This window comes from Liolophura sinensis, chromosome 6, assembly GCF_032854445.1.
Source record: "Liolophura sinensis isolate JHLJ2023 chromosome 6, CUHK_Ljap_v2, whole genome shotgun sequence".
NCBI classification, from domain to species: Eukaryota; Metazoa; Mollusca; class Polyplacophora; order Chitonida; family Chitonidae; genus Liolophura; species Liolophura sinensis.
In genome coordinates this window covers 990,960-1,018,908 of record NC_088300.1, presented here as the reverse complement: position 1 = coordinate 1,018,908, position 27,949 = coordinate 990,960, and the positions used below count along the sequence as shown (strand labels likewise).

General features: G+C 40.2%; 1 protein-coding gene across 2 annotated transcripts; it reads right to left on the bottom strand.

The window, feature by feature from the left end:
• Positions 1-1,155: 1,155 nt before the first annotated feature.
• Positions 1,156-27,949, bottom strand: LOC135466838 (uncharacterized). 2 transcript variants are annotated; one of them, XM_064744560.1, is made up of 4 exons: positions 27,620-27,949; positions 24,953-25,824; positions 11,900-12,130; positions 1,156-2,446 (listed from the first exon to the last, which is right to left on the bottom strand). In XM_064744560.1, exons 2-3 carry the CDS (start codon positions 25,767-25,769, stop codon positions 12,084-12,086), a joined length of 864 nt encoding a protein of 287 aa, XP_064600630.1. In that variant the 5' UTR covers positions 25,770-25,824; positions 27,620-27,949; the 3' UTR covers positions 1,156-2,446; positions 11,900-12,083. The 2 variants fall into 2 exon arrangements, with proteins under 2 accessions (XP_064600630.1, XP_064600629.1); XM_064744559.1 differs by lacking the exon at positions 27,620-27,949 and adding an exon at positions 26,191-26,660.

Here is a 27,949-nt window from a genome sequence, read left to right as displayed (position 1 = left end):
AAGTATATGTACAGCAAGCTTGGTAAATCATTAAACCACATTCATGTATAGAACTGCTGCCTTGGATGGGAGGAAATTGCAAACATGTGCACATGGCTACACTGTACATGTACATATGTGTACACTAACTGTTATACATGTACATATGTGTACACTAACTGTTATACATGTACATATGTGTACACTAACCGTTATACATGTACATATGTGTACACTAACTGTTATACATGTACATATGTGTACACTAACTGTTATACATGTACATTTCTTAGTCATTAAGACAAAATTTCAAAGACTTTCAAAACCACTAAATTTAGTTCTCATAACAGTATTTCTAGCCTTGACATGCTCAACTCACTTTATACAAATGCTGCTGAGTCAAAAGTTTACACTTTTTCAAATGTCATTGATAAAACATAGAGAATTCTGATCCTGTTATATACAGCCCTGTTCTCAAAGTTGCTCTCTACAGCTGTTACTTTTTTTTTGCTTTTCTTGCTCATCGTCATACTTTCTTTTATAAGCACTACATGAATAGTTCACCACAATTCTGCATGAGGCAAAACTGGGTTGTTCAGATCATGAAATGCAGGGCTGTGTAGTTATTATAAAATATTAAAAAGATTATTTGGATATCTGATTACATGATTGTACAAGCGAATTTTTGTTCAAAAAGTCCTATACAAATATCAAGGTTATGTTGTTGTGTATTTGTGAAAAATGATGATATGATGCCCTGTGAAGATTTGTTGATGAGGTCAATACGCATTTGTAGGCCTACTCTACCATGATGATACCATGGAATATTGATTATCTTGTGTTTTTGGCTACCAAAATATACTGTAGCTACTCTAAAATATCTTTGGCATCAGGAAGCACACAAACCATGTGACCAATCATATGGGCTTTCTCCATCAAAATGGTGAGGCCAGCCAATCAAAAACATGAACAAATGACAGGTGATTTGACTGACTGTGATGGTAGCATGGCTGGACTAGATACTGACTAGATTTGCTGGTGATGACACTAAATGGTAGATGAGCTAGGACAAAGCACAGTTCTGGAGATAAAATGGCTTCAAGTCTTTAAGTATAGGTTCTCCACCAGAGGGGCTCCCAAAACTGTGCTCACATTGTTGACAAACTTTTGTTTTGTTTTTCAACAATGGCACAATATATTTGAAAATACCATGACAGAAATGCCATACATGTAATCATCAAATTTTTTTTAGTGTGATATTTTCTTTGATGTATGTGTAGGTTCAGGGTCACATTGGGATGAGTATGAACGTCTTTCTTACGTTGTCACTTTTCCGATAGATTTCAGAATGCTAATGGCACTAATCAAAAAGTCTGTGATACAAAAATGGTGATCTTGAGCTACTGTGGGCTATTCACAATGAGCAAATGACAAATGTCAGGAAATATTTTGCTCCACTTGTATCAGATAAAACAACACTGTAGTCATAACAAAATGATACCATGTATAGTCATGTGCGTGGTGTACTACTTGTCAAGTTCTTACAACAAACAACAACAACAGTATTAACCTCCAAACCCTTCCTTACAAAGGGGAGTGAATTGCATTGGTAGTATTCCCCTGGGGAGAGCCTCACTGCCCTCTGATTGCATTATCGTTTCCAAGGGGACATTGTGTCGTTCTTTAGCTCAAGTGCATAAGTTAGTGTGGATGGACAGCTGATATTTGCCAGTGCCTTACAGGCGCAATCGGTGAATGACATGGCATTTGTAACAGTTTTCAGCAACTTGTAATGCATGAAGTGCTTTTTAAAAAATGCATTACTCTTTTCTCTCTCAAAATTATTTCTTACAAAAATATTGCCCATAAATGATAATTTGTAGCACTGAATAATGGTACGATTGTGATGTAAAGAAATGTAACCATGATTTCACTGTGACCAAACAAACTGGTAGATGACCCTTGACATGAACTTTACCATGCTGGTACTCTGTACTTTGTTAAATGTCAGTGGAGACATCATAAAAATGAATAAGAGAATCATTTGTTCTACAAAATGTGTAAAAACAAAAATTTTATAATGTAAACATTTACCCAAATACAAAAGAAAAAAAGTTCAAACACTAAAAAAGCAAAGGCTGAAGAAAATGTATCTCATCTGTTGACAGTGTGAGTTGATTTCTTCTCGGTTATGATGATAACCAATCAAATTTGGTCTGGATCAGGTGCCATGTGACGGGGTGGCGTTGACTCCGGGCGACGTGGTAAGGCGTTCACACGGCGCTGTGAGGTTCCGCCAGACGCCAGAGATGAAGTGTGGATCCACCAGCGTAGACTCTGCCAAATACCAACACGCGATCCATCACTGGGGTAGGAGGATGGGGTGGAGACCAGTTGGGGTGGGGTGGCGGCCAGAGGCTGAGGCAGGGTGGCGACCAGAGGTGGAGGTGGCACGGTGACGCGAGCTCTGTAAGATAATGCAGAAAGCTTCATCCGTTAACATGATCACATAATCCACACAATATGCTGCTGATGGATAAGCAATGAAGACCTACACCAATGACATTTTGACCAACTATGCGAATTGCATCAGCTGTAGTTAAAGTCACAGATATGTTCATAACATCAGCTGTTCAACTTTATAAGCCACAAATATGTTCATAACATCAGCCGTTCAACATTATAAGCCACAAATATGTTCATAACATCAGCCATTCAACTTTATAAGTCACAGATATGTTCATAACATCAGTCGTTCAACTTTATAAGCCACAAATATGTTCATAACATCAGTCGTTCAACTTTATAAGCCACAAATATGTTCATTACATCAGCCGTTCAACTTTATAAGTCACAGATATGTTCATAACATCAGTCGTTCAACTTTATAAGCCACAAATATGTTCATAACATCAGCCGTTCAACTTCATAAGTCACAGATATGTTCATAACATCAGCTGTTCAACTTTATAAGTCACAGATATGTTCATAACATCAGTGGTTCAACTTTATAAGCCACAAATATGTACATAACATCAGCCGTTCAACTTCATAAGTCACAGATATGTTCATAACATCAGCTGTTCAACTTTATAAGTCAGGTATGTTCATAACATCAGCTGTTCAACTTCATAAGTCACAGATATGTTCATAACATCAGTCCGTTCAAACTTTATAAGCCACAAATATGTTCATAACATCAGCCGTTCAACTTCACAAGTCACAGATATGTTCATAACATCAGCCATTCAACTTTATAAGTCAGATATGTGCATAACATCAATCGTTCAACTTTATAAGTCACAGATATGTTCATAACATCAGCCGTTCAACTTCATAAGTCAGATATGTGCATAACATCAATCATTCAACTTTATAAGTCAGATATGTTCATAACAGCAGTCGTTCAACTTTATAAGTCAGGTATGTTCATAACATCAGACTGTTCAACTTTATAAACAGAAATGAAAATCGGGTCAACTATACAAGCGGCAAAGATTGACTGATTGAATGTCGGATAAGTTCCTCATGTCACTCGACATAATCAAAGCCTGAAACTTAAATGACCTCAACAAACACCAAAAATCTTTGATGCTGAAATATGGTGACAAACATAAGAAATAGACTGATGCTCTATGTCACAACAATGCTCTTAAACAGGCATGTTCAAATTATGACAACCAAAAACCATGTTGATGTTAGACAGTGCTCAGACATACGACGTACAGTGTATGACATATGACATTACTGGAGTGCCGAAGCCAGCTTAACAATGTACCCTTACTGTCTAGAATGCAGTATGCAGAATGCCTCATCACATGTATTACAGATCTGTTTACGGTCTTAATTTTGTGAAACTTTGAATACAAAGATACTAATAATTGTTTAATCAGCAGTGATTAACATGCAGGTTATTAACAAGCACTTAATCTGAAGACAGCAGCTGAGATCACCCAACCACAAATTAAAAAGCTGTTACTGGATAAAGGCAACGATTTCTCTAACACTTCAATGTTCTGCTAAACGTTTGGACAATCAATAAATGTGTGAAAATAGAAACTAGCATTCAGCACCATACCTATGAATTAATGAAATCTTTCATCAGATCACGCCTTGGCAGATGGTATTACGAAATTTCGAACAACACACAGAAGTATACAAAGCCGATCTGACGTCAATGGCCCTATTTTTATTGAACAGTCTACAGTTATTTCTAATCAAACATTTTATCTGTGATAAAGACATGCCACGTGGCCTTCTGTGGAGTTAATTTTAATCTGATTCAGGTCTGTTTGGCTCACGTCTCGTCAAAACACACCACAGTTTACGTCAGCTACCCACATAAATATTGACCTGTCGTTGCCATAACGACACCCAATTAATTTGGAGTAGGGTCAGAAATGCAGGACTTGAGTAGGACAACTCCGTCCACAGCCAACTAAATCGAATGTTCCTTCAATGACAGTGTTTCAGGCCAGGCCACTAACCTGTACATATTGCAGGCAGATTACGTTTGGGGGGTCTAGAGAATACCCTGCAAAAATACCGCTCAAATCTGTAATTTCATATTTTTCAGTGTGGTGTGAATGGATGAACCCACTGCAATTTCTGCACCATCAATGATAACTACATAGTATATCTATTTTCTCATTTCAGTGATACATGTAAACTGCTACTTACCCAGAGTGAAACTGAAGACCCTACTCCTCTAGAGCCTCGTCACAATAATATTATGGCTGTAGGCACACACGGACTTAGCTCAAGCCCACTCTGCAAGAGCGAACCAGATCAATAAGTAGGTCAGCAGACTTTGGGTAAACCTGTTATCTGATTGGTTCAAGAGGAAATATTTTCATCCCTTGACTGGCTGACGTAAAGCTGCGCTAGTTCTGTGAATACCCACAGAGAAGGTGACTCATCTACTGCCCGCGACTGTACAGCTTCACTGCCGAGCCGTCGTTGTCCCAGGCCACTGCACTGATAATTTCAACTGTGCCAACTGCACAGTGGCGCAGACCTGCTCTCAAAGGCTGTCCATGCGGTTTCTGCAGACAAATCTCTGTAAAATGCTAGCTTGTAAATGTAGCTCAATTTCCATTCTTGGAAAGTGCTGCTCATGCCTCTATAGCCTACCGCTCACTGAAGTGCTGCACATACCTCTATAGCCTACCACTCAGTGAAGTGTGGCACATAACTCTATAGCCTACCGCTCAGTGAAGTGCAGCACATGCCTCTGTAGCCTACCGCTCACTGAAGTGCAGCACATGCCTCTGTAGCCTACCACTCAGTGAAGTGCAGCACATGCCTCTACAGCCTACCGCTCACTGAAGTGCAGCACATGCCTCTACAGCCTACCACTCAGTGAAGTGCAGCACATGCCTCTATAACCTACCACTCACTGAAGTGCTGCACATGCCTCTATAGCCTACCACTCACTGAAGTGCTGCACATGCCTCTATAGCCTACCACTCAGTGAAGTGTGGAACATGCCCCTGTAGCCTACCACTCAGTGAAGTGCTGCACATGACTCTGTAGCCTACCACTCAGTGAAGTGCAGCACATGCCTCTGTAGCCTACCACTCACTGAAGTGCAGCACATGCCTCTGTAGTCTACCACTCAGTGAAGTGCAGCACATTCCTCTATAGCCTACCGCTCAGTGAAGTGCTGCACATGCCTCTGTAGTCTACCACTCACTGAAGTGCTGCACATGCCTCTGTAGCCTACCACTCAGTGAAGTGCAGCACATGCCTCTATAGCCTACCGCTCACTGAAGTGCAGCACATGCCTCTGTAGCCTACCACTCAGTGAAGTGTGGCACATACCTCTATAGCCTACCACTCAGTGAAGTGCACCACATGCCTCTGTAGCCTACCACTCAGTGAAGTGTGGCACATACCTCTATACCTACCACTCAGTGAAGTGCAGCACATACCTCTATAGCCTACCGCTCACTGAAGTGCAGCATATGCCTCTGTAGCCTACCACTCAGTGAAGTGTGGCACATACCTCCATAGCCTACCACTCAGTGAAGTGCAGCACATGCCTCTGTAGCCTACCACTCAGTGAAGTGCAGCACATGCCTCTATAGCCTACCGCTCACTGAAGTGCAGCCCATGCCTCTGTAGCCTACCACTCAGTGAAGTGTGGCACATACCTTTATAGCCTACCACTCAGTGAAGTGCAGCACATGCCTCTGTAGCCTACCACTCAGTGTGGCACATTCCTCTTTAGCCTACCATTCAGTGTGCTGCAGATAATCACAGACAGCTGCACAGCCTTGCACTGTGAATGTCTTCCATTATACATGAAGACATATTGACCTAATTGGCTGCATAGAATCAGATAACTAAAACTGCTCCACAAACATGGTGTCATTTATAAAACAAAATAAGAAATAACCGCCTTCTCTCATGTAATCTTTTCTGTAAAGAATGGTACAAAACAGATGCATGCGAAACCATGGCAACAGTTTGATACATAGTCCAAGGAACACCAGTCTCCACCAGCCAATCAAATGGCTTTTTCTTATTGTTTTTCTTTTTTTTTTTTCTTGTTTGCCTTTAACATGGCTGCATGTACGGCCCAGAGGTGTAGAGATGAAAGAGGAATTTTTTTAAAACCAGAATGCATCACTCTTATTGGACGCCTGATGGTTACATAACATATCATCTCTGTGATCAGCAAACCAGAGGCAGCCTTCACCTCGTCACTGGGTCAAGGCATGTATAAAAAACATAATCATAATGCGTATTGCACTGAAAAGTGACAATGATTTTCTCAACCAACCATGAGTGTAGTATAATAATCTTCAGGAGTTAAACAATGGAAAAAGTGCAGCTTATGTTACTACTACATATCCTATTTCACCTCAATTTTAGCTTTTATCCAAGTGGCACATTTTGCTTCATTCTGACTGATCCATCAGCTTATATAGCCACCTAAGAGTTTTTTGTGAAGTTTCATTCATTTCTTATCCGAATTCTTACGTATTGCATCAAAAGTATCATTTTAAGTCCTTAATGTTCTTCTGAAAGCTGATTTTGAGAGGTCAGGTGAGTGGCAAACAGTCTCCACCCACATCTAGGTTAGACCTATATGTTCATTTTGACAGGTCAGGTGAGTGGCATACAGTCTCCACCCACATCTAGGTTAGACCTATATGTCCATTTTGACAGGTCAGGTGAGTGGCACAGTCTCCACCCACATCTAGGTTAGAACTATATGTTCATTTTGACAGGTCAGGTGAGTGGCATACAGTCTCCACCCATATCTAGGTTAGACCTATATGTCCATTTTGAGAGGTCAGGTGAGTGGCATACAGTCTCCACCCATATCTAGGTTAGACCTATATGTCCATTTTGACAGGTCAGGTGAGTGGCATTCAGCCTTCACCCACATCTAGGTTAGATCTATATGTTCATTTTGACAGGTCGGGTGAGTGCCATACAGTCTCCACCCACATCTAGGTTAGACCTATATGTTCATTTTGACAGGTCAGTTCGTCGTCATATGACTGAAAAAATTGTACAACAACCCCAAGCACTCACTCACTCACTCACTTTGACAGGTTAGGTGAGTGGCATACAGTATTCACACACATCTAGGTTAGATCTATATGTTCATTTTGACAGGTCAGGTTAGTGGCATACAGTCTCCACCCACATCTAGGTTGGACCTTTGCGTTCACAACTGCTCTGATCCTGAAAACCTATAGGTCACACATCCTCCACTTTAAGGAATATAAAAAGGCACAGGTATGAACACATTTTGACCTGCATCTCGCAGTCTTGGAATTTAAGGTGGGTAAACCACTGAGACAAAGTTTTGAATCTGTTCCTTCCCAGCGACTATATACTTATATTGCACATATGCAATAAATATCTATCAGTGGTTAGCAGTCAAACTGGCTCAGAATCCCTATCATGTCTATCCAACTGCCATGTCATAATAATCCCTATCATGTCTATCCAACTGCCATGTCATAATAATCCCTATCATGTCTATCCAACTGCCATGTTGTAATAATCCCTATCGCCTCTGTCCAACTGCCATGCTGTAATAATCCCTATCACGTCTGTCCAACTGCCATGTTGTAATAATCCCTATCACGTCTGTCCAACTGCCATGTCATAATAATCCCTATCATGTCTATCCAACTGCCATGTTGTAATAATCCCTATCCCCTCTGTCCAACTGCCATGCTGTAATAATCCCTATCGCATCTGTCCAACTGCCATGCTGTAATAATCCCTATCACGTCTGTCCAACTGCCATGTTGTAATAATCCCTATCGCGCCTATCCAACTGCCATGTCACAATAATCCCTATCACGTCTGTCCAAATGTCATGTAATAATCCCTATCACGTCTGTCCAACTGCCATGTCATAATAATCCCTATCACGTCTGTCCAAATGTCATGTCGTAATAATCCCTATCGCGTCTGTCCAAATGTCATGTCGTAATAATCCCTATCGCGTCTGTCCAACTGCCATGTCATAATAGTCCCTATCACGTCTGTCCAAATGTCATGTCGTAATAATCCCTATCACGTCTGTCCAAATGTCATGTCGTAATAATCCCTATCGTGTCTGTCCAACTGCCATGTCATAAAAAACCCTATCGAGTCTGTCCAACTGCCATGTTGTAACAATGTCATACACTCTGTCATGGAAATGTCGTGTTGTATATGTACATACAAATTCATGGAATCCAAGGCCATATGCAGACCTGCCTGATACTTTAGATCAGCTTCAGATTCATTATGCTGACAGACAAAAGTATACACAGTGTATAGCCAATGGGAGTAGAAACAGGGATGTATATGTATATGAGCGAAGTACATGTATAAGCTAAGGTAGGGAACAGGGTTGGTATTTTGGGAGGCGGGAAATAAATTCATACCTGCATTGCGACCACTGTAGGCCTACACTTAATATGTCACTTGTGGAATATCACGAGTGCGTGTATGCACTAACTACATGTGTGCTTCTAGTCTTTGACTTTGTTGCATTGCGACCACTGTAGGCCTACACTTAATATGTCACTTGTGGAATATCACGAGTGAGTGTATGCACTAACTACATGTGTGCTTCTAGTCTTTGACTTTGTTGTTTTATAAATATCATTCATTCAATTTACTGGTTTTTTTGTGTGTTTTAGGGGTGGGGATTTTTAGGAATTTTACTCACCACTGTGATCAACTGACTTGAATGAATGTGGGATCTAGGGATTAGCATTGTGAGGCGATGCAGCATACTGCAATGTGTGCAGCAGGCAGCATATGTGCATGTACTGTCTGAAGCGGTTGCAGTATGAGAGTATGTTAGCAAAATAATCAATACTGGACGCTAGCACTTCTACAAGTACACCACTAACTAACATTGCAGAACCCACCACTTGTGCAATGTCTGGATGCTCTAGCTGCAGTCAGCAGGCCAGGCAGGATGTCAATCTAGCGACAGATGGCAGCGATGTACAGCTACCGTGACATCCAGTCAGCTACAAGCCAACAATGCGCGTCCCAAAAAAAATAACAATTAAAAATAAAATAAAAAAAGTCTATGTGTTACCAGAGCACAGTTTGAAACTAGTATTAAGAAGTATAATGTGATTTATGATTTACCCGCTGACCATCGAAAGGTTTGTGATTTACACGCTGACCAGCGAGTGATCGAGTGATCTGATTTAGAGAACAGAGAGTGAATTATGATTTACACGCTGACCATAGTGATTTATGACCTACACACTGACCAGCGAGTCATTTACGATTTACACACTGACCAGCGAGTCATTTATGATTTACACACTGAACAGCAAGTCATTTATGATCTACACACTGACCAGCGAGTCATTTATGATCTACACACTGACCAGCGAGTCATTTATGATTTACACACTGACCAGCAAGTCATTTACGATTTACACACTGACCAGCGAGTCATTTATGATTTACACACTGACCAGCAAGTCATTTATGATCTACACACTGACCAGCGAGTCATTTATGATCTACACACTGACCAGCGAGTCATTTATGATTTACACACTGACCAGCAAGTCATTTACGATTTACACACTGACCAGCGAGTCATTTATGATTTACACACTGACCAGCAAGTCATTTATGATCTACACACTGACCAGCGAGTCATTTATGATCTACACACTGACCAGCGAGTCATTTATGATTTACACACTGAACAGCGAGTCAATTATGATTTACACACTGACCAGTATGTGATTTAATACTGTGCTCTATTAAACATACAACATTTGCATTTATCAAGAAAATTTTGTGCCCATTTCAAACCAAATGCCATCTTCTGTTCACACATCTATGTGTTATGTACATGTATACACATTGTGCTGATTAGATAAGTCATCTAAAACTGAAATGTGATATAGAGTAGGGCAATGTGGAATGTTGGCTAAAACTGTTTCAGCTTCTGATGTGAATTGGTAATTCAGGGATTAGAACTCTTAGCCTCTTCAGTTAGAGAGTATTTTCACCAGCTCCAAAAAACTAGCATGTATATCAATTGGACCAGCTATGTGACACAGTATTCAAGGCTATGTGAGCAGGTGTCAATAGATTCTCTGAACAACATTTAGATAACACTTTATTAGCATCTGCAATTCTGTTATCTTATTCAGAAAAAGAGGCTTACAGTGACCAGGGAAGTGGAATAAATGAATAAGCACACAATTTGCTTAATAAAACAAAAACTAGAGCCAGCGAGTGGTAAAAAACTTAAATGATTGGAACACTGGCCCATTTTATGTTGCACCATTAAATCCAGTTGGATGTGAAGCCATTAATCCTGAAGTTAACAATATAATGAGTAACTTAATTCAGACAGGGAAAAAAAAACCATGTCCCTAGGTCACGCATTTCAACCACTTACAGCCAGCTAAAACCTTCTGCCAGCCAGGACTCTCTGTCATTTCACTGTTTACACTGGAAATTAGTGGTGTCCGTACTATCCACTGAACTAAATCAAATGTTACCCACATGGGAGAGTGGATTTAATGGGGCCAGTAAATTTCATCACAGCAAGAAGTCAAAGGAGTAACATACTGCAACCTAATTACATGCCTTTGAATGATTGGCAGGTTTTTTGCGTTTTTTTTTTTTGTTTGTTTTCTAAAAGAGGCAAACCTTCACGGTCTAACAGGCTTGTGGCAATTTTCATATAGCACCAGAACTAAAGACATGATCACTGGTTTCCATCTGCTTACTGAATTTCTGTGTTCAGTATAAACATCTGAATTTTTGATCCTACCCAATAAATGCAGATGGGTTTCTGAATTGAGCCCTTAATTTCCCTTTCTATCATGGGTAATTTTCCATCAGCACCCGAGTCTATCATTACTGCATTACTAGGTCATACGTCAGCATCTCATACAGACTTGTACATCCAACAGTAAATATCACTCATTTATGGCTGCGATAAGCAGCTGTTTACACGTTGTTCTGTTGGTCTGTTGTTCTGTCTGTTCGCTGGCCAGTCTGTCCGTTGTTCTGTCTGTCTGTTGGTCTGTCTGTTGGTTGTCTGTTTGTTGGTCAGTCTGTCTATTGGCCAGTCTGTCAGTTGATTTGTCAAATTTTTCACATCAAATCTTTTAACATAGTCTAAAAACAAAGTGCATGTATAAACTTGGTAATGGCCTTTGGAATGTTGGAAAACTTGGCAATGCCTTGGAAAGTGTGAAAATGTGGAACTTTGACAATGTGTTCTCTTATGCAGAGAAACGCCACTTTTACGGGGCCAAGACCTGGATTTGACCTTCACATTGTGTTTTACAAGTCAATCTGTCAAGCGGCACCAAAGGCTAACTGAATTCCATGTAAGACAAGACAATACAGTCACCTCCAAAGCTAACATTTATTTTTGAAAAAAAAAAAAAATGACTCTTACCAAATTTCCTCGGATAAATTCGAAATGAAACTCATCACTGATTCTGCGGAGTTGACGTCCCACTTCTATCTCTGGTTGGCTGGCTATGGCGGGGGCACATTGGGTAATGAGATAGAGCGGTCCCCGCGTCACGGGGGACAAGGTCCGGCAGAGGCTCAGGCGAAATGTGGTGTCTGCTTCCTCACTATACTCCCCCTTCTGAGTGATGTCGTAACCTGGTGTGAGCAGAACCTACAACATGAGACCCAACAATTGCAAGATGACAGAAATAATAACTAATAGTCAGCATTATTTCCAATGAACTTACACATGCATTTTGCCTATTCTCAACATTATCACAGTACATGTACTTTATAGGGGCAGAGCTATTTTGTGTGGTTTTTTTGTCAGACACATTTTGTCATTCACCATGCTAAATGAAAAAAAAAATAGGAAAATTTCAGGAAAGAGACTGTTTTACATCAGATTCAGATTACCACAGACAAAAATACATAAATGCCTAAATCATTTACAACATTTTGCCCATAATAAGGTACGTACAAACTTATAATTTTCTTGACCCACACAGGATGGTAGCCTCAAAATGTGCCAAAATGTCCAGCGTAATAAAAAGCTTGGAGGACGTGGAATATCACTGGACGACGATCAAAACTTCCTCAACATGCATACATTGTATTGTCTACCATCTTATGTAATACTGCAGGTCACAAAACTTCCTCAACAAGCATACATGTATTGTCCTACCATCTTATGTAATACTGCAGGTTCACAAAACTTCCTCAACAAGCATACATGTATTGTCTACCATCTTATGTAATACTGCAGGTCAGCCAACTTCCTCAACAAGCATACATGTATTGTCTACCATCTTATGTAATACTGCAGGTCACAAAACTTCCTCGAACAAGCATACATGTATTGTCTACCATCTTATGTAATACTGCAGGTCACAAAACTTCCTCAACAAGCATACATGTATTGTCTACCTATCTTATGTAATAGCTGCAGGTCACAAAACTTCCTCAACAAGCATACATGTATTGTCTACCATCTTATGTAATACTGTAGGTCACAAAACTTCCTCAACAAGCATACATGTATTGTCTACCATCTTATGTAATACTGCAGGTCACAAAACGTTCCTCAACAAGCATACATGTATTGTCTACCATCTTATGTAATACTGCAGGTCACAAAACTTCCTCAACAAGCATACATGTATTGTCCTACCATCTTATGTAATACTGTAGGTCACAAAACTTCCTCAACAAGCATACATGTATTGTCTACCATCTTATGTAATACTGCAGGTCACAAAACTTCCTCAACAAGCATACATGTATTGTCTACCATCTTATGTAATACTGTAGGTCACAAAACTTCCTCAACAAGCATACATGTATTGTCTACCATCTAATGTAATACAGCAGGTCACATTAAGCAGGTAGTGTGTGGAAGAATTTAGAGCATTTAATGTTCCAAGTGAATACCACATAAAAAAGAAACAGTGAACTTTTGACTCATATTCTCCAACGTCTAGCTATATAGTAATTTTCATAGCTTGCCACAGACGACTCTTTGTAAACCCTTGATGAGTGGCCCACTGAAAGCCTTTGTAACCTGCGGCTCACTCTAACCATTTGTGGAAACCATGGTTTTTGTCTGCTGTTACAGCAGCTACAATTATCACTCTTTGATCTCAGAAATCAATGTTACCGAATATGTAGGTCAGACTCAAAGGCATTAATGATAGTGTTAGCTTACTGACAAGTACTCAAGGCCTGGTTTTGTCCAATATTGACCCACCAGTGAGAAAGACAAGAACTGCCACTAAGCACACATACCAATATACACATGGCTCCTGTGTGGGGAAATGGTACGTCTAATATATACCAGCAAAAAGATGAAGTCCATGTTACAGGCACCAGTAGTATTCAGTACAGTTTGCATGGTCTATGAATAATAGTAAAGGTAACAAAATTTTAAAATGCTATGAACAGAAAAATTTTCTGTCTTTGTTTTTGTCCATAATACGCAACAAACAGACTTCCTAAATGATGTAAGCTACAACACAGCCTACTTAATCAAGACTGAAGAGGTATCCTTCATAGTCAAGAAATCATTTACTGGAGAAGTTAATTGAAGCTTGGCCTAAGGGCAAGGAAATTCAAGACGTCCCACAGATGGGGTATCAAGTTGTTTCCATGGCTGATTAGTCTCTAATTAAGATAAGCACGAGCAGGTAAAAATACTGATATGGCACATGGGTATCACGTATCTCAGCTGATAATGATGAGACACCTGTAACTGGAAGAAGGGATTGACAGTTTGACACAAGCCAGTAAATATCATTCAGTCTTTTGATCCTGAAAAGTATGAAATTTGCGCAGGCCAATTGCTCAGCCCATCAAGTCAAAACGGAAACACTAATTACCTGGATGCCGCAGGTAACCTAAGTAAGCTTAAAGAACAAAACCACAAGAGTGCTGATAGCATGCCCCTGTGGTGCGTAGGGATAAGTGAGGATTAACCATATCCCTGATGATAAGTGAGGGATTAACCATATCCCTGTGGTTTGTAGGGATAAGTGAGGATTAACCATATCCCTGTGGTTTGTGGTGGGGATTAAGACACAGAGGTTCACTTAATCCCTAAATTGCTTCTGACAGAGCAATGATGTTACACGTCTGTGTAGCATCTTAGAGCAAAACATATTAATAGACATCAAAGAAATAATATTGCATACCATCAAATTTTTGCATATTTCTTTTAACTGTCATAATGATAGAACATTTAAACATGTTAAATATCTTAAACTTAAAACAAATGTGATATTAAATTTTTAACATATGTACCAATGATACATTTATCAATTGCTGCAAGACTCAATGACAGAAGTCAGACAGTTGCAAGTTTTATTCAATTTTCCTTTCTTTAAACTTTTTGCAAGCCAAAAGGCAGATGCTTTAGATCGGGATTGTGAATTTGTGGGGTAAAGTATTTTCAGAGCTCCGTGATATGTAGAATTTCTTCAGTTTTCACGAGGCGCCTCTAACAACTATGCCTTAATCAGGACATCATGTTAACAAATTCAACTACAATGCTTTTCAAACCCAACTTAAACTCTCTCTATGGTAATTACTCTCCATGATTCGGCAAAGTAACAGGACCTTTGGTTCATTTCAACAGCAGAAATACTCATACTGGAATTCACTGTTATCATCTCATCCAATCAGGTCCCACGATTCTGTTTCAAATTTTCCAATCAATCACCAGAGAGTATCAGTCACATCTTGACATATCTACATTCAGAGTAACCTGAGAGGATGTGTTACTGCAAAGTGTTTTCCTTGACCCAAATCAGGAAGAGATGATCAGTATATGATGGCAAAAACGTAGATAGATGGGAAGAGACAATTCTGTGTCTGAACACAGACTTTTTACTGTTGACATTTCTTGCTTGGTTCAAATAGGATTTTTAGGAATTTTCAAGGGCAACCACAATTCAACCACACAGTCCTTGGGATTTGGCAGAACTCTCCCACGGGGGGCTTGAGCCAAGGTATAGTTTACCAGGTAAAGCGTACATGTACATTTCCAGTGAAATTATAGCAGAATGCAACATCACAGCACATAATGATCTCAACATTTCCTTAGAGATAAACTCTCCGTTCCTTGTAAATCATGCAATAGATTCCGAGAAATCAAAGATTGATTTAAATGTTTTATTTATATAGACTGCTCTACAGAAAATAAATGAGAATGCGGCCAGCATTATGGTGGGAGGAAGCTAGGCAGAGCCTGAGGAAATCCCATGACCATCCGCAGGTTGCTGCCAAACCTTCCCACTTACAGCTGGAGAGGAAGCCAGCATGAGTTAAACAAGAGTAACTCAATCAGGTGTGGTGTTGTATATGAATTGCTGTTTATTATTAAAACAAGCATTATAGTGGGTGGAAACCGGGCAGAGCCCGGGGGAACCTGTTCAATAAACTAGACTACTCCAGGTGTGCTGATGTACCTTATCACAGGTGTGTCTGTTACACAAGAAGAATGTCTCAGGTGTGCTGATGTAATTTATCATAGGTGTGTCTGTTACACATGAATGATGTCTCAGGTATACTGATGTACCTTATCATAGGTTTGTCTGTTACACAAGAATAATGTCTCAGGTGTACTGATGTACCTTATCATAGTTGTGTCTGTTACACAAGAATAATGTCTCCGGTGTACTGATGTACCTTATCATAGTTGTGTCTGTTACACAAGAATAATGTCTCAGGTGTACTGATGTGCCTTATCACAGGTGTGTCTGTTACACAAGAATAATGTCTCAGGTGTGCTGATGTAATTTATCATAGTTGTGTCTGTTACACAAGAAGAATGTCTCAGGTGTGCAGATGTACCTTATCATAGGTTTGTCTGTTACACAAGAATAATGTCTCAGGTGTACTGATGTACCTTATCATAGGTGTGTCTTTTACACAAGAATAATGTCTCAGGTGTGCAGATGTACCTTATCATAGGTGTGTCTGTTACACAAGAATAATGTCTCCGGTGTACTGATGTACCTTATCATAGTTGTGTCTGTTACACAAGAATAATGTCTCAGGTGTGCTGATGTACCTTATCATAGGTGTGTCTGTTACACAAGAAGAATGTCTCAGGTGTGCTGATGTACCTTATCATAGGTGTGTCTGTTACACAAGAATAATGTCTCAGGTGTACTGATGTACCTTATCATTGGTGTGTCTGTTACACAAGAATAATGTCTCAGGTGTACTGATGTACCTTATCATAGGTTTGTCTGTTACACAAGAATAATGTCTCCGGTGTACTGATGTACCTTATCATAGTTGTGTCTGTTACACAAGAATAATGTCTCAGGTGTACTGATGTACCTTATCATTGGTGTGTCTGTTACACAAGAATAATGTCTCAGGTGTACTGATGTACCTTATCATAGGTTTGTCTGTTACACAAGAATAATGTCTCAGGTGTGCTGATGTACCTTATCATAGGTGTGTCTGTTACACAAGAATAATGTCTCAGGTGTACTGATGTACCTTATCATAGGTGTGTCTGTTACACAAGAAGAATGTCTCAGGTGTGCTGATGTACCTTATCATAGGTGTGTCTGTTACACAAGAAGAATGTCTCAGGTGTGCTGATGTACCTTATCATAGGTGTGTCTGTTACACAAGAAGAATGTCTCAGGTGTGCTGATGTACCTTATCATAGGTGTGTCTGTTACACAAGAAGAATGTCTCAGGTGTGCTGATGTACCTTATCATAGGTGTGTCTGTTACACAAGAATAATGTCTCAGGTGTACTGATGTACCTTATCATAGGTTTGTCTGTTACACAAGAATAATGTCTCAGGTGTGCTGATGTAATTTATCATAGTTGTGTCTGTTACACAAGAATAATGTCTCAGGTGTGCTGATGTACCTTATCATAGGTGTGTCTGTTACACAAGAATAATGTCTCAGGTGTGCTGTTGTACTTTATCATAGGCATGCCTGTAGCAAAAGAAGAATGTCTCAGGTGTGCTGATGTGCCTTATCACAGGTGTGTCTGTTACACAAGAATAATGTCTCAGGTGTACTGATGTACCTTATCATAGGTGTGTCTGTTACACAAGAATAATGTCTCAGGTGTACTGATGTACCTTATCATAGGTTTGTCTTTTACACAAGAATAATATCTCAGGTGCCCTGACGTACCTGAAGGGCTGTTTAATAAATGAGAACATATAAAGTCAGGTGTGCTGTTGCACCTGACATGCTGCTCGTTTAATGAGAGCATAAACTCAGGTGTGATGTTTCTGTGTATTGATCATTAATGGGCCAATAACCTGATGACCTACAGAGATCATTACCCAGCTAGCGGAAGCTTCCCCCTGCTCTGATGGTCTGTCTAGACAGCCCACATTACATCAGCGCTCGGAAATACCCGCCTATAGACAGAGGCTGGCCTAAAGTGAGTACTGTGAGGCAATGTTTACAGACACAGAGCAGAGGCCAACAGTTCCTGCAGGATGATTGCGCTGTGTGGCTAAACCAACAATTATCACATCTAATAAATACTACATCACTGCTCTACCTTAATGACCCAACATATAATTCCTCACGTCTTACAGTAATTACACCCATTCTTTCAATATTTTAGCCCCATTCTTTAGGTATGATGATTAAGTGAAGACAGGGCTAAAAGCCCTATATCACTAGTATATAAATAAAAAACACTAGATATTCTTCAGTTCTTCACATTAAACTCTGTGTACAGGAACACCACAGGTCTGCAGAGTTTGGCCATATATATAACAGGGTGAATACTTTACACATAATGTAGAACCTTCACAGCATAGCCATTCTGGTTCATAGATAAGTGTACAAAAGGGGCTACAAAAAGAGTCACTGCATCATGCACAATGGTGGCAAACACTAAAACATCAAAGATTCTTTTTTCTCCTTTTCAAACTAAGAATACCCATACATATGTAAATCTATTCTCTTATCCTCTGGTAACTGTAATTTGTTTAGTGGTCAAATTAAATGTATATGACAAGTTCTTAAGAATATGTATTTGATATAATATCAATGTTTGTGATTCCCACATCAGTGACATCACACACTAATTGTTTGGCTTGTACTAGCTCTGTGACATCACACACTAATTGTTTGGCTTGTACTAGCTCTGTGGCATCACACACTAATTGTTTGGCTTGTACTAGCTCTGTGGCATCACACACTAATTGTTTGGCTTGTACTAGCTCTGTGGCATCACACACTAATTGTTTGGCTTGTACTAGCTCTGTGGCATCACACACTAATTGTTTGGATTGTACTAGCTCTGTGACATCACACACTAACTGTTTGGCTTGTACTAGCTCTGTGGCATCACACACTAATTGTTTGGCTTGTACTAGCTCTGTGGGCAGCATCAGAGATAAGCATGTTTTGGCTAGGATCATTTCTCTGTTTTTGTGTGTCTCTCTTCATGGCTATGTTGAAGTTCAAATAGCCATGCACTACGCAGGTCTCTGTGTTAAGCTCTACAAGCACCATTATGGCTTTGTCTCCTGGTCACAATCAAAACCCTTTCTGTGGGCCAGGTGCCACTGTGTCTGTCATCTGTGCAGTTTAGGGCAGTCTCTTGTTGGAAACTTGTTGGAAAGCATCTAACATGCCAGATAAGCTGGACAGCTGCCCAATCCAACTCCCAACAACCCTCCCCACCTCCATCACTCTCAACTTCTTTCACCTCCTCCCCCATGTCTGAGGTGGTTTGTGGTTCCCCTGGGGTAGGCGGTCAGCCCAGGGTTCCCTTAAACTGTGTCCTGTTTGCTCAGTGGTTCTCACCTAGCAATGGGCCACACGCTTCCTCTGCTTCCCTCAGTGTTTGTGTATCTGTTGAGTGTCCACAGGCATCCCTGTGACCCGATGGCTCTAATTTTCAGGGGTGTCCAGGCTAAGGACAAGGATAGTATATAAACAAAGACCTAAATCTGGCACTGGCTTTCCCTGACAGATAATTGAAAGGCATTTTGACAGATCCAAGTGGGGCCAGTGGCTGGAAAACAAAGTAGTGACATATTGAGGGCATGTCCCTGCACCGCTGGCCTAGTAAGACAGCTTGGATATACAGAGGTGCAGATGGCGGGGATTTTGGTTAGGTGGGGTGTGGGGTGGCTTGAGTTTCCATGCTGGTACAGTTCCCACGGCTATAGGTTTTCACTAGTCACTTTTACTACAGCTATACTACTACTATGTGTCCTCTTGGATCCATCTTGGCACCAATGAGGTGTCAGTAACCCTATTTAGGTTTGCTCAGATTCTAAACTAAGAGTATCTTCCCTAGCAGTTGCCAATTTTCCCAGCGCCCCTTAAGCCAGACTGTGTCTCAGAGTTTGGTGCATGTCAGCTGGTAGCAGTCAGCCACTGCTTTCTACAGCCATACCATTGGCCCCCATCTGGAAAATTTGTCTCCAGGGTAATTTTTTATGCTGTGTGGCTACAGCAGTGGCAGACCTATAGGTTACAGACAGTGGTGTGGCAGACTTCATAGTTTAGGCATGAGGTGGAGTTCTGATAGGGGTCTACCCCCTGGAGTGCTCACTACACCCTAAGACTGGAGGCAGATCATTCTGCCTCCAGGCTCTATTATCTCCCCACTAATTCCTCCACGCATTTCTATGTTGTAATACAGCACATCTTGACAGATATGACCCACAGCCAATTGTCCTGTGTACAAAGTCATGTATATTACCAATATTAAGGAGATCCACATAATGCAGTTTTTAATTAAAACAATTTCATTTCTAATTTTATGAGGCATACTGTGGAAAAATTAGGATGTTATGCACATCCTCCGTTGTACACCTGCCCGGTACCCATGGAGTGCCTGCCAGTCCGGGGGGGGGGGGGGGGGGGGGGGGGGCAGGGGGGGGGGGGTTATCCCACACAGCCCTATCCTACTTACCAATGTTCACAGACCACTAGGCATGTATTTCTGACAACCATCAGGTAGAAACAAACTCAAAGGAAACTGGAGCATTTTCACAAAACAATCAGAGTCTGTGGGAAAACCCTGGCTAGTAACCCTCTACACCTCCCCTATCCCCTGCTCTTCACACACAAGGCTTACCCCTGCCAATAACACTGTGCTTAACTTTAACCACCCACAAGTGATTTCTAAACCTATTACCATACTAATGGGTTATAAATCTGACAAATAATTCTGTCTAAATTCTTTCCAACAGGACATGTCAAGTCATGCCTTTTTTCACCATAACCACTATTAATTGAAAAATAATAGTAAAATAAAAAAGAACAAAAAAATTTCATAAGAATACGGTTTTGAGATTGGGTATGTTTATTGAATAAATTTTTGTCTAGTTCTTGTCTTTGTATTCATAAATTAAATACATTACACAAGACCTGTGTTTCAGACATCTACCAGAAATTCCAGAATAACTTGTAATAATCAGTTCCAGCTTTCAGTTAACTGAACCATCACAAATAACTATTCACTGACAAATTTTATGGCAAAACTGGCAGTCTGGAACATTTCTTACAAAATGTAACAATATGGATAACAATGTTTTTCTAAAAGAAAAGCATCATTAACTTGGAAAAAAGTTAATATTCTGGAATTAATAATGCAGTAATTGTGAGTATGTATAAAGATAAATGTTGAAATAAATTGGCGCTCTCAAAGGTAACTGATGTAACATCAATGGTTTTCTAGATCTGCACAACCTTTTTGTTGTCAAATCAAAACACATGCAGTCAGGGTAAACAGGTCTTCATTATGATCATAGATTTGTACACTGAACTTAAAAACAAATACTGTAGCTAGGAGTAAAAAAAAATGATTTGGCAGTGTGCCAAGTTGTAGCTTTGACAGGAGCAGACCCATATGGTACAGGTTATATTTCAATGGCTGGGCCTTGTTAAAACATCAACCACTTAAGGGGGTCAACCTCAGGCCTACTGCTAATTCATTCCTGCTTAAATAAAAACTAAGAAAGGATTTAAAAATAATAGATCTGTTTAACAGGAAACACCTTCCTGTTTTTCACTTCTGGTTCTCCTTTTTAGAGCTGAGTTCTTGGTAATTTTTAATATTACCTCAAAAGCAGTGACAAAGTTTTCAACATACTTTCAAGGAGAAAGTGTATAAACAAAGAAGTCATGATTTCCTCACACCACACTGGAACCATTATACTAGTACCATAATATGCCTCTCTAAAAGCTCTAACATTGTCTCGTCTTTTTTCTACACAAAACAAATGTGAAATACAAGGTAACGTAGATAAATTACTCAAATGATCTAAAAGTAAAGTATAAGAGAACAACTGAAATATAGGATTACATCAATGCTAAAAATAGCCTGGCCAGGGCAGAGTGGGGGGAGGAGGAGAGGTAAAGGAGTGTGAAGCTGGGCTAACAGAAGACTGGGTGTTATCTGTGGGCAGGGTTGAGATGATAGGAGATTGCATGGACTGTGGTTTGTACAGGCAGATCAATCACCCCTCAGAGAGAGAGAGAGAGAGAGAGAGAAACCAGCACAGAATACAGACAGGGACAGAACCTGCAAATAGTGTCTACACAAGAGCCTCCATAGGCCAAGTGCCAGACAATATCGCTTAACAAGCCATGGGAGATAGGCGTAAAGGTCAAACAGGAATGTTGTGACACTTGAAAACAGATGTGCCCCATCATGTAGGCTGTTGACATTGTAGTGATAGATATGATGATGGGACATTATTAGGTAATATACCACAGGCCACTGAAGGAGACTAAATAGTGGCTACCTGTACAGTCTCAGGTGGAAATTTGCAGAAATCCAGGTGTGACCATATGAACTCCGTGTACACTGACATGAAATGATAACACATGCAGATGATACTTTCAACAGAGACCTCCATATCAGAGAGGGTGCTCTATCAGCTTTTCACTCATTATCACATGAGATCTGTAATATTGGAGCATAGACTTAAACAAGAATTGGTGAGTCACATGATCTGTCTGGCCAAGAAAGGCCAATAGTGCGCCTTAATGTAATATCAGAGCTTTTCCAACCTACAGGCACAGTGGCAACCTGCCTTTTTTGCTTGAAGCTATATAAGTTACTGTGTTTGTATTCTACCTGTTCAATTAAACTAAACATATACTTGTTCTTTAATTATTTACATGTCAGCAATCTGAAAGCATATCACCCATCACACCAAGCACACAGTACATCCATCATCTTCAACAATAAATTCTACTTCAAAAAAGCTGTATCATTAAAATCTACATCAGAATATATGATGTACTGCTATTGTCACAGGACCTCCATTACAAGATTATTTGAACTGATTATACTCAAATTGAAATGATTGATATATCTATATAGATGTGTATAATTGCTGATAATAATCAACATCTAAATGTAAAACGTTACACAAGCTTTCAATTTTTTGGCCAGGACTTACAAAGATTGCGATAAGAGGATCATAGGCTTGCGTAACTTTTCACATTTACATGGTGATGCTTTGACGTCTTCATTATCAATGAACCCAACAACAACAACACTTAGCCTAAAGCAGCCTATAATAGTATAAATAATATGTATTATTATTGCAAGGCAAGGCTCCTTTCTAGCTGGTGCCCATTACTCAATGGCAAACAAACACAATGTATGTTTTTCCCCATTTTAAGGGTATTTTTGTAGCAGACAGACATTAACTAGACTACACTGTACAGACTGTCCATAGACGTGTTTCTGACTTCACTTTTACATCAATTACACCCACACAGGTGATGGAGCAGCCAGCCTTGTCAAGTCTAACACATGACATTCTGTGCTAGGTGATTCAGCATCTACATCTTCGCTTGTCATAACCTCATGTAGATACAGCTGATTTGTTATGAATACGTCTTATGGGGTGATTCCCAGATGCCATCACTATAAGTAAGAATTAACTACTTCCTCTCAGAATTTTGTAAACAAATCGGTGAAATCACAGTCCATTAAAATTATATCATGAAGTTTTGTCCCTATAATAATAAAGGCATCATCATAAAGTCTATATTTCTCGCCAAATTAAATTGAAAACACTTTTAATAAATGTCATACAGTCATAATGATTAAAATTTCCTGGAAGAAATGTCCAGCTTGTCTTTTTTAAAAGTTAATTTGCATTAAGGCACACGAAAACTGCCAGAAACTGACTGAAAAATCAGATCCAGACATGCCATCACATGTAATTAATTACCTAGCTCGTTAAGGATTTTCATCTTTGATCTGACAGTGCGCCAGACAGAATAACTAAACCTAAATTTTATGCGTCTCAGGTGACAATTCCATGGAGCACGTGGCCACTCAGAAATTAAGAATGTGGCTATTAACAAATTATGGTTTCCTTTGAAGCTATCTTAGAAATTACCCTTAAGGCAGCAGTGATAAAAGTGAGCCCAAAAGCCAGCTACCTGGAAACTTAAACCACAGTAATCTGCATGGAAGGGTTATAAACTTGACCGTTTGTTCCAATTACAGGTTGGGACAGGAGGGATGTATGTAGTTATTGATGGTCAGGGTAGACTGTCTGGCGGTAGCGTACTTATCTATTAAATTGCGGGCAAATTACGGTGGAATTGAGACATTATCAATGTAAACGGCTATCTGCTTGTAAACAGAATCCAAAGTTTTCAGCCCAAAGCTTTATCATTCAGAGACATTTATTACAGCAATCCCTTGAGCTGTTTATTTTAACATCACCCAGCAACAGACACCTTTCTCAGCTTAACAAAGAACTACTGGCAACAAAAATACATAACCAGAGATTCTCACACAAGTACCATGGGAACTCCAGGGTTTCCAGGGCTGTGTTTCCAGGAAAGATCTCATACTTAACAGCAGATGTGTGGACAGGCTTTGTGTAATTCCATCAGTTCCTTGGTCAATGTTCATAAACACAATGCCGACCACAAGATCACAGATACATGTACTTCACGTAAACTTGTCTTACATGCAAAATATGTAGTTCTTTGTTCCAGATGTGTCACTCATAAATGGTTTTTAATAGAAACATAAGAAATTTGTCAACATGTTTTCTGAAAAAATATTTTCCCGTTTCACAACCACCGCTGTCATTCGTAAGCACACATAATAAGTGCATATTAACATCACATACAGAAGATATTACTGACATATAGCTACAGACACTTTCTTTTCAATGAATGCTGAAAATTGCAAGAAATGTTGCTCAGCACTTCAAGTGCACATTCAGATTCAAATACCAGAGTTTTTTTGGTTGTTTCAAAGAAATTGATTTGAACTTACATCAGTAATGACTTAGTGTGATATATTATGATCAGTTAAATAAATCTACTCTATGGACACTTCTTGGCTAATAGTTACATCACAGTAACCAAAGATTACAGAGATATAGAAACATATTCACGTTACCACGTAAGTGGGTTTTATGAGAATCTATTAAGTTTCAAAATCAAAGCAAAACCAATAAAAAAAAAACAGCAAAAAATTACCAATAATTCTTACCTCTTGCAAATGTTTGTGATTCAATTCCGCCTTGAATCAGGTCTTGGATGATGAGAGAGTGCTGGTTTGGTGTTTGGGTGCCAATGCTGCGACTTAGCATGCCCACATGCCCAAAGTACATAAGGGCGTTCCTGGGCGAGCCCAATGAGCTAGCACTGTGATGAAGTGTAGAGGAGCTGGACAGGGTGCAGGGGCAGGACGCGGGGGACGGGTACCGCATGTGACCTTGAACCTCGCCAGGTGGCATCCTGGGTGCCCCAGCCAATCCCCGTGCTACGCAGTGGGGAATTGGGATCGGCCGCGAAACAAAGTTTGGCGGCTGCATGTGGACAGGTAACGATGGCTCGACGACACTGAACAAGTTGTCATTGAACCTGACTTGGGCTAGCTCCTCCTCTTCTTCCACCTCTGGGGTTGGTAAGAATACATCTATGTCTGGGGTGACAGACGATCGGGACCGAGGACGACCCCTGCTCCGACGGCCGCTCATTGGCTCAATTGTAGGTGGTGAGAACACGTCTATTTCAGGTGTGATTGAGGAGGCACGCGACATGCGGCTACCCCCCATGTGACCCCCGACGGCGCCTAATGCTGACAATTCTTCATCAGCTTCATCAGCCTCATCCTCTGGAGGAAACGGCGACTCAAATGTAAAGTGACGACTGGAACTGGTGCCACTGGCAGGGGAGTAGTCAGTCAGGTAACCACTGTCTCTTTTCCCAGATTGTGGAGTTTGGGGTGTCAATGGGGAGGTTTTTCCTGGTTTGTTATCTTCTGGACTGAGCGAAAATCCCCCACCTGTTCCTCGCTCAGTCATTTTGGGCAAGGCTCCCAGAAAAGAACGGGCACAACTATAACTACTAAAGTGGGACCTGAAACAGTTAGAAAATCACAAAGAAACAATTACAAAAATTTTGCACTAACATGTATAGAATACTGCCTAACATTAAGACAGTACCAACAACTGAATGGTCATAACAGTTATCAAATATTAAGGCCTTCAATGATATTATCATTAAATAATTATATGTAAGTGAAAAATAAATGGCAAAAAAAGATAACGCACTTTATAAAAAACAAAAGCCAAACAAGAGGTGAAGCCAAAAGAAGATACAGTTGGGTGAAAACAGATACAAGTTCACTACAACGTTTAATAAGAAATCTATCAATAAGAGGCACAGACATCAAGAGACTATGTGGTGAAATGTAAACAGAACAAAATACAACTGTTAAATTACCATGTTCATTGAAACATTTCGCAACTATTGCTATTCCTCCGAAGGTAAACGTTGATTTCGGCTGAGGACAAGCTGCCAGTCAGACCTACATGTACATGTACGTGCTCTGACACCAACTGACAACTGACTTGCGTGCCTCTGTTTTTGTTTGTAAACTCTCGTTGTCATGTCCTCCTTCCAAAAGTTTATCTCCGGACATGTGCTCACCGACAGAATCCAAAAATAACTCTGCACGCAAAATGTGTCAACTGTATCGTTTTGAGGGTTCACTTTTTCCCGCCTATCTCAATCACAAACTTGGGGTATCGCTTTACGATGGGCTGCCTCAGGAGTGAACAGCTACTTCAGCACAGACTAAAAAAACAATCCTCACCGAAATGGTACTCGGTATGTGACCTTATAATATTCTTGAAATGTCAGCCGGAAAACTGAGGTTACGCAGATAATTTCTCACTACTGTGTTTACCCGAACGCGCTATAAATGAGATAAGTGACAAATCGACGGATGTTTATTTCAAGACGTGACCAGCCCGAGCGCGCGCGCGCGCTCGGTTGCCTCGTTTCAGGAAATACCTTCTGGGTGACATCACCAGGCTTGTACATTTCAGCTGACGGCCGAGGCAGGAAAAGCGAGCCCCTCCGTCAACTGCCCCGCCAATGCATTGGCATGGCTGCAGTCACTCAATTACTGCAAATGAGCTCAACTGTCCACAGCCTTGACAATGAAGCACGGGATTAAGCAGGCCATACAATTCACAATAGACGCGATTTTCCCCAAAAAACAAACAAACAAAAAAATTAAAACGCGTAAAAGGACCAACGCATTTGCGGAATTTATACAAGATAATTTGTTGTATATATGATTGGTGGGTCCGTTCAGTGGCGTTTAATTTACTGTCAGTTACGTCACAGATATTTTTAGCAACATCATGAATTCGAGCATGTCAAAAAAGAAGCAAAAAAAAAAAAACAAACAAAAAAAGCAAAACAAAAATAGAAAAACAATTACTGAAAAAATCCCCATTCAAAACAAAAATATTGGGATTAATATTCAACAGATTGCACCACCCTATCAAAATAATCCTTGCTTTACTCTTTTGTTTGGAAAATTTATAAGAATGCTGTTTTTGCTTTAAGCCCCAACTGTAATAACTAAGATGCTTTGCTGTAGACATTAATGCAAACATGCTACCATTCCAGCAGTGAGCACAACTCCGCTAGTCGACAGTGTGCGCGTGCAGCGTATTCCATTGATTGTCCCAACCTGCACTGACAGCATGCATTGCATGTGCGCTGGCCAAGGCATCGCGACATCTTTTTGTGATGTATGATGAGATGAAAACAATCATGATATATCCACTTTATAGAACCCTCGATCATCATTCCCTCTTTCGATTACAATAACACCTACTCACAGCAGGATACTTACCTTAGTAAACGTACATTCACGACCTCTTCTTGTAATTGTTTTGACAGAAGTATGTACAGCTCACATGGACGCGTTTGTTTGGGTGCGTGACGTCAGTGGTCTATGTTTGGCTCCACCAATCAAAAGCTGCTGCATTTGACAGGTTCAAACACGCCAGAACATTTTACTACGCTAGTTGTAGAGTAAGACCAAGCTTTCTGGCTTACAGGATAATATCTAGACTACTTGTCACAGACAAATCTCCGTGCCATTCTTCAGTTGATTAAACTGCAATATTCTACGAACGACTCACGCCCAAATTCGTACTATTATCTCTGAATCTTCACAGAA

Excerpts from the sequence above, each read along its gene's own strand:
- LOC135466838 (XM_064744560.1), bottom strand. The coding sequence starts at position 25,769 with ATGACTGAGCGAGGAACAGGTGGGGGATTTTCGCTCAGTCCAGAAGAT. Across the intron at positions 12,131-24,952 it reads ATCACAAACATTTGCAAGAG|GTTCTGCTCACACCAGGTTA; the intron begins GTAAGAATTATT and ends CTCATGTTGTAG.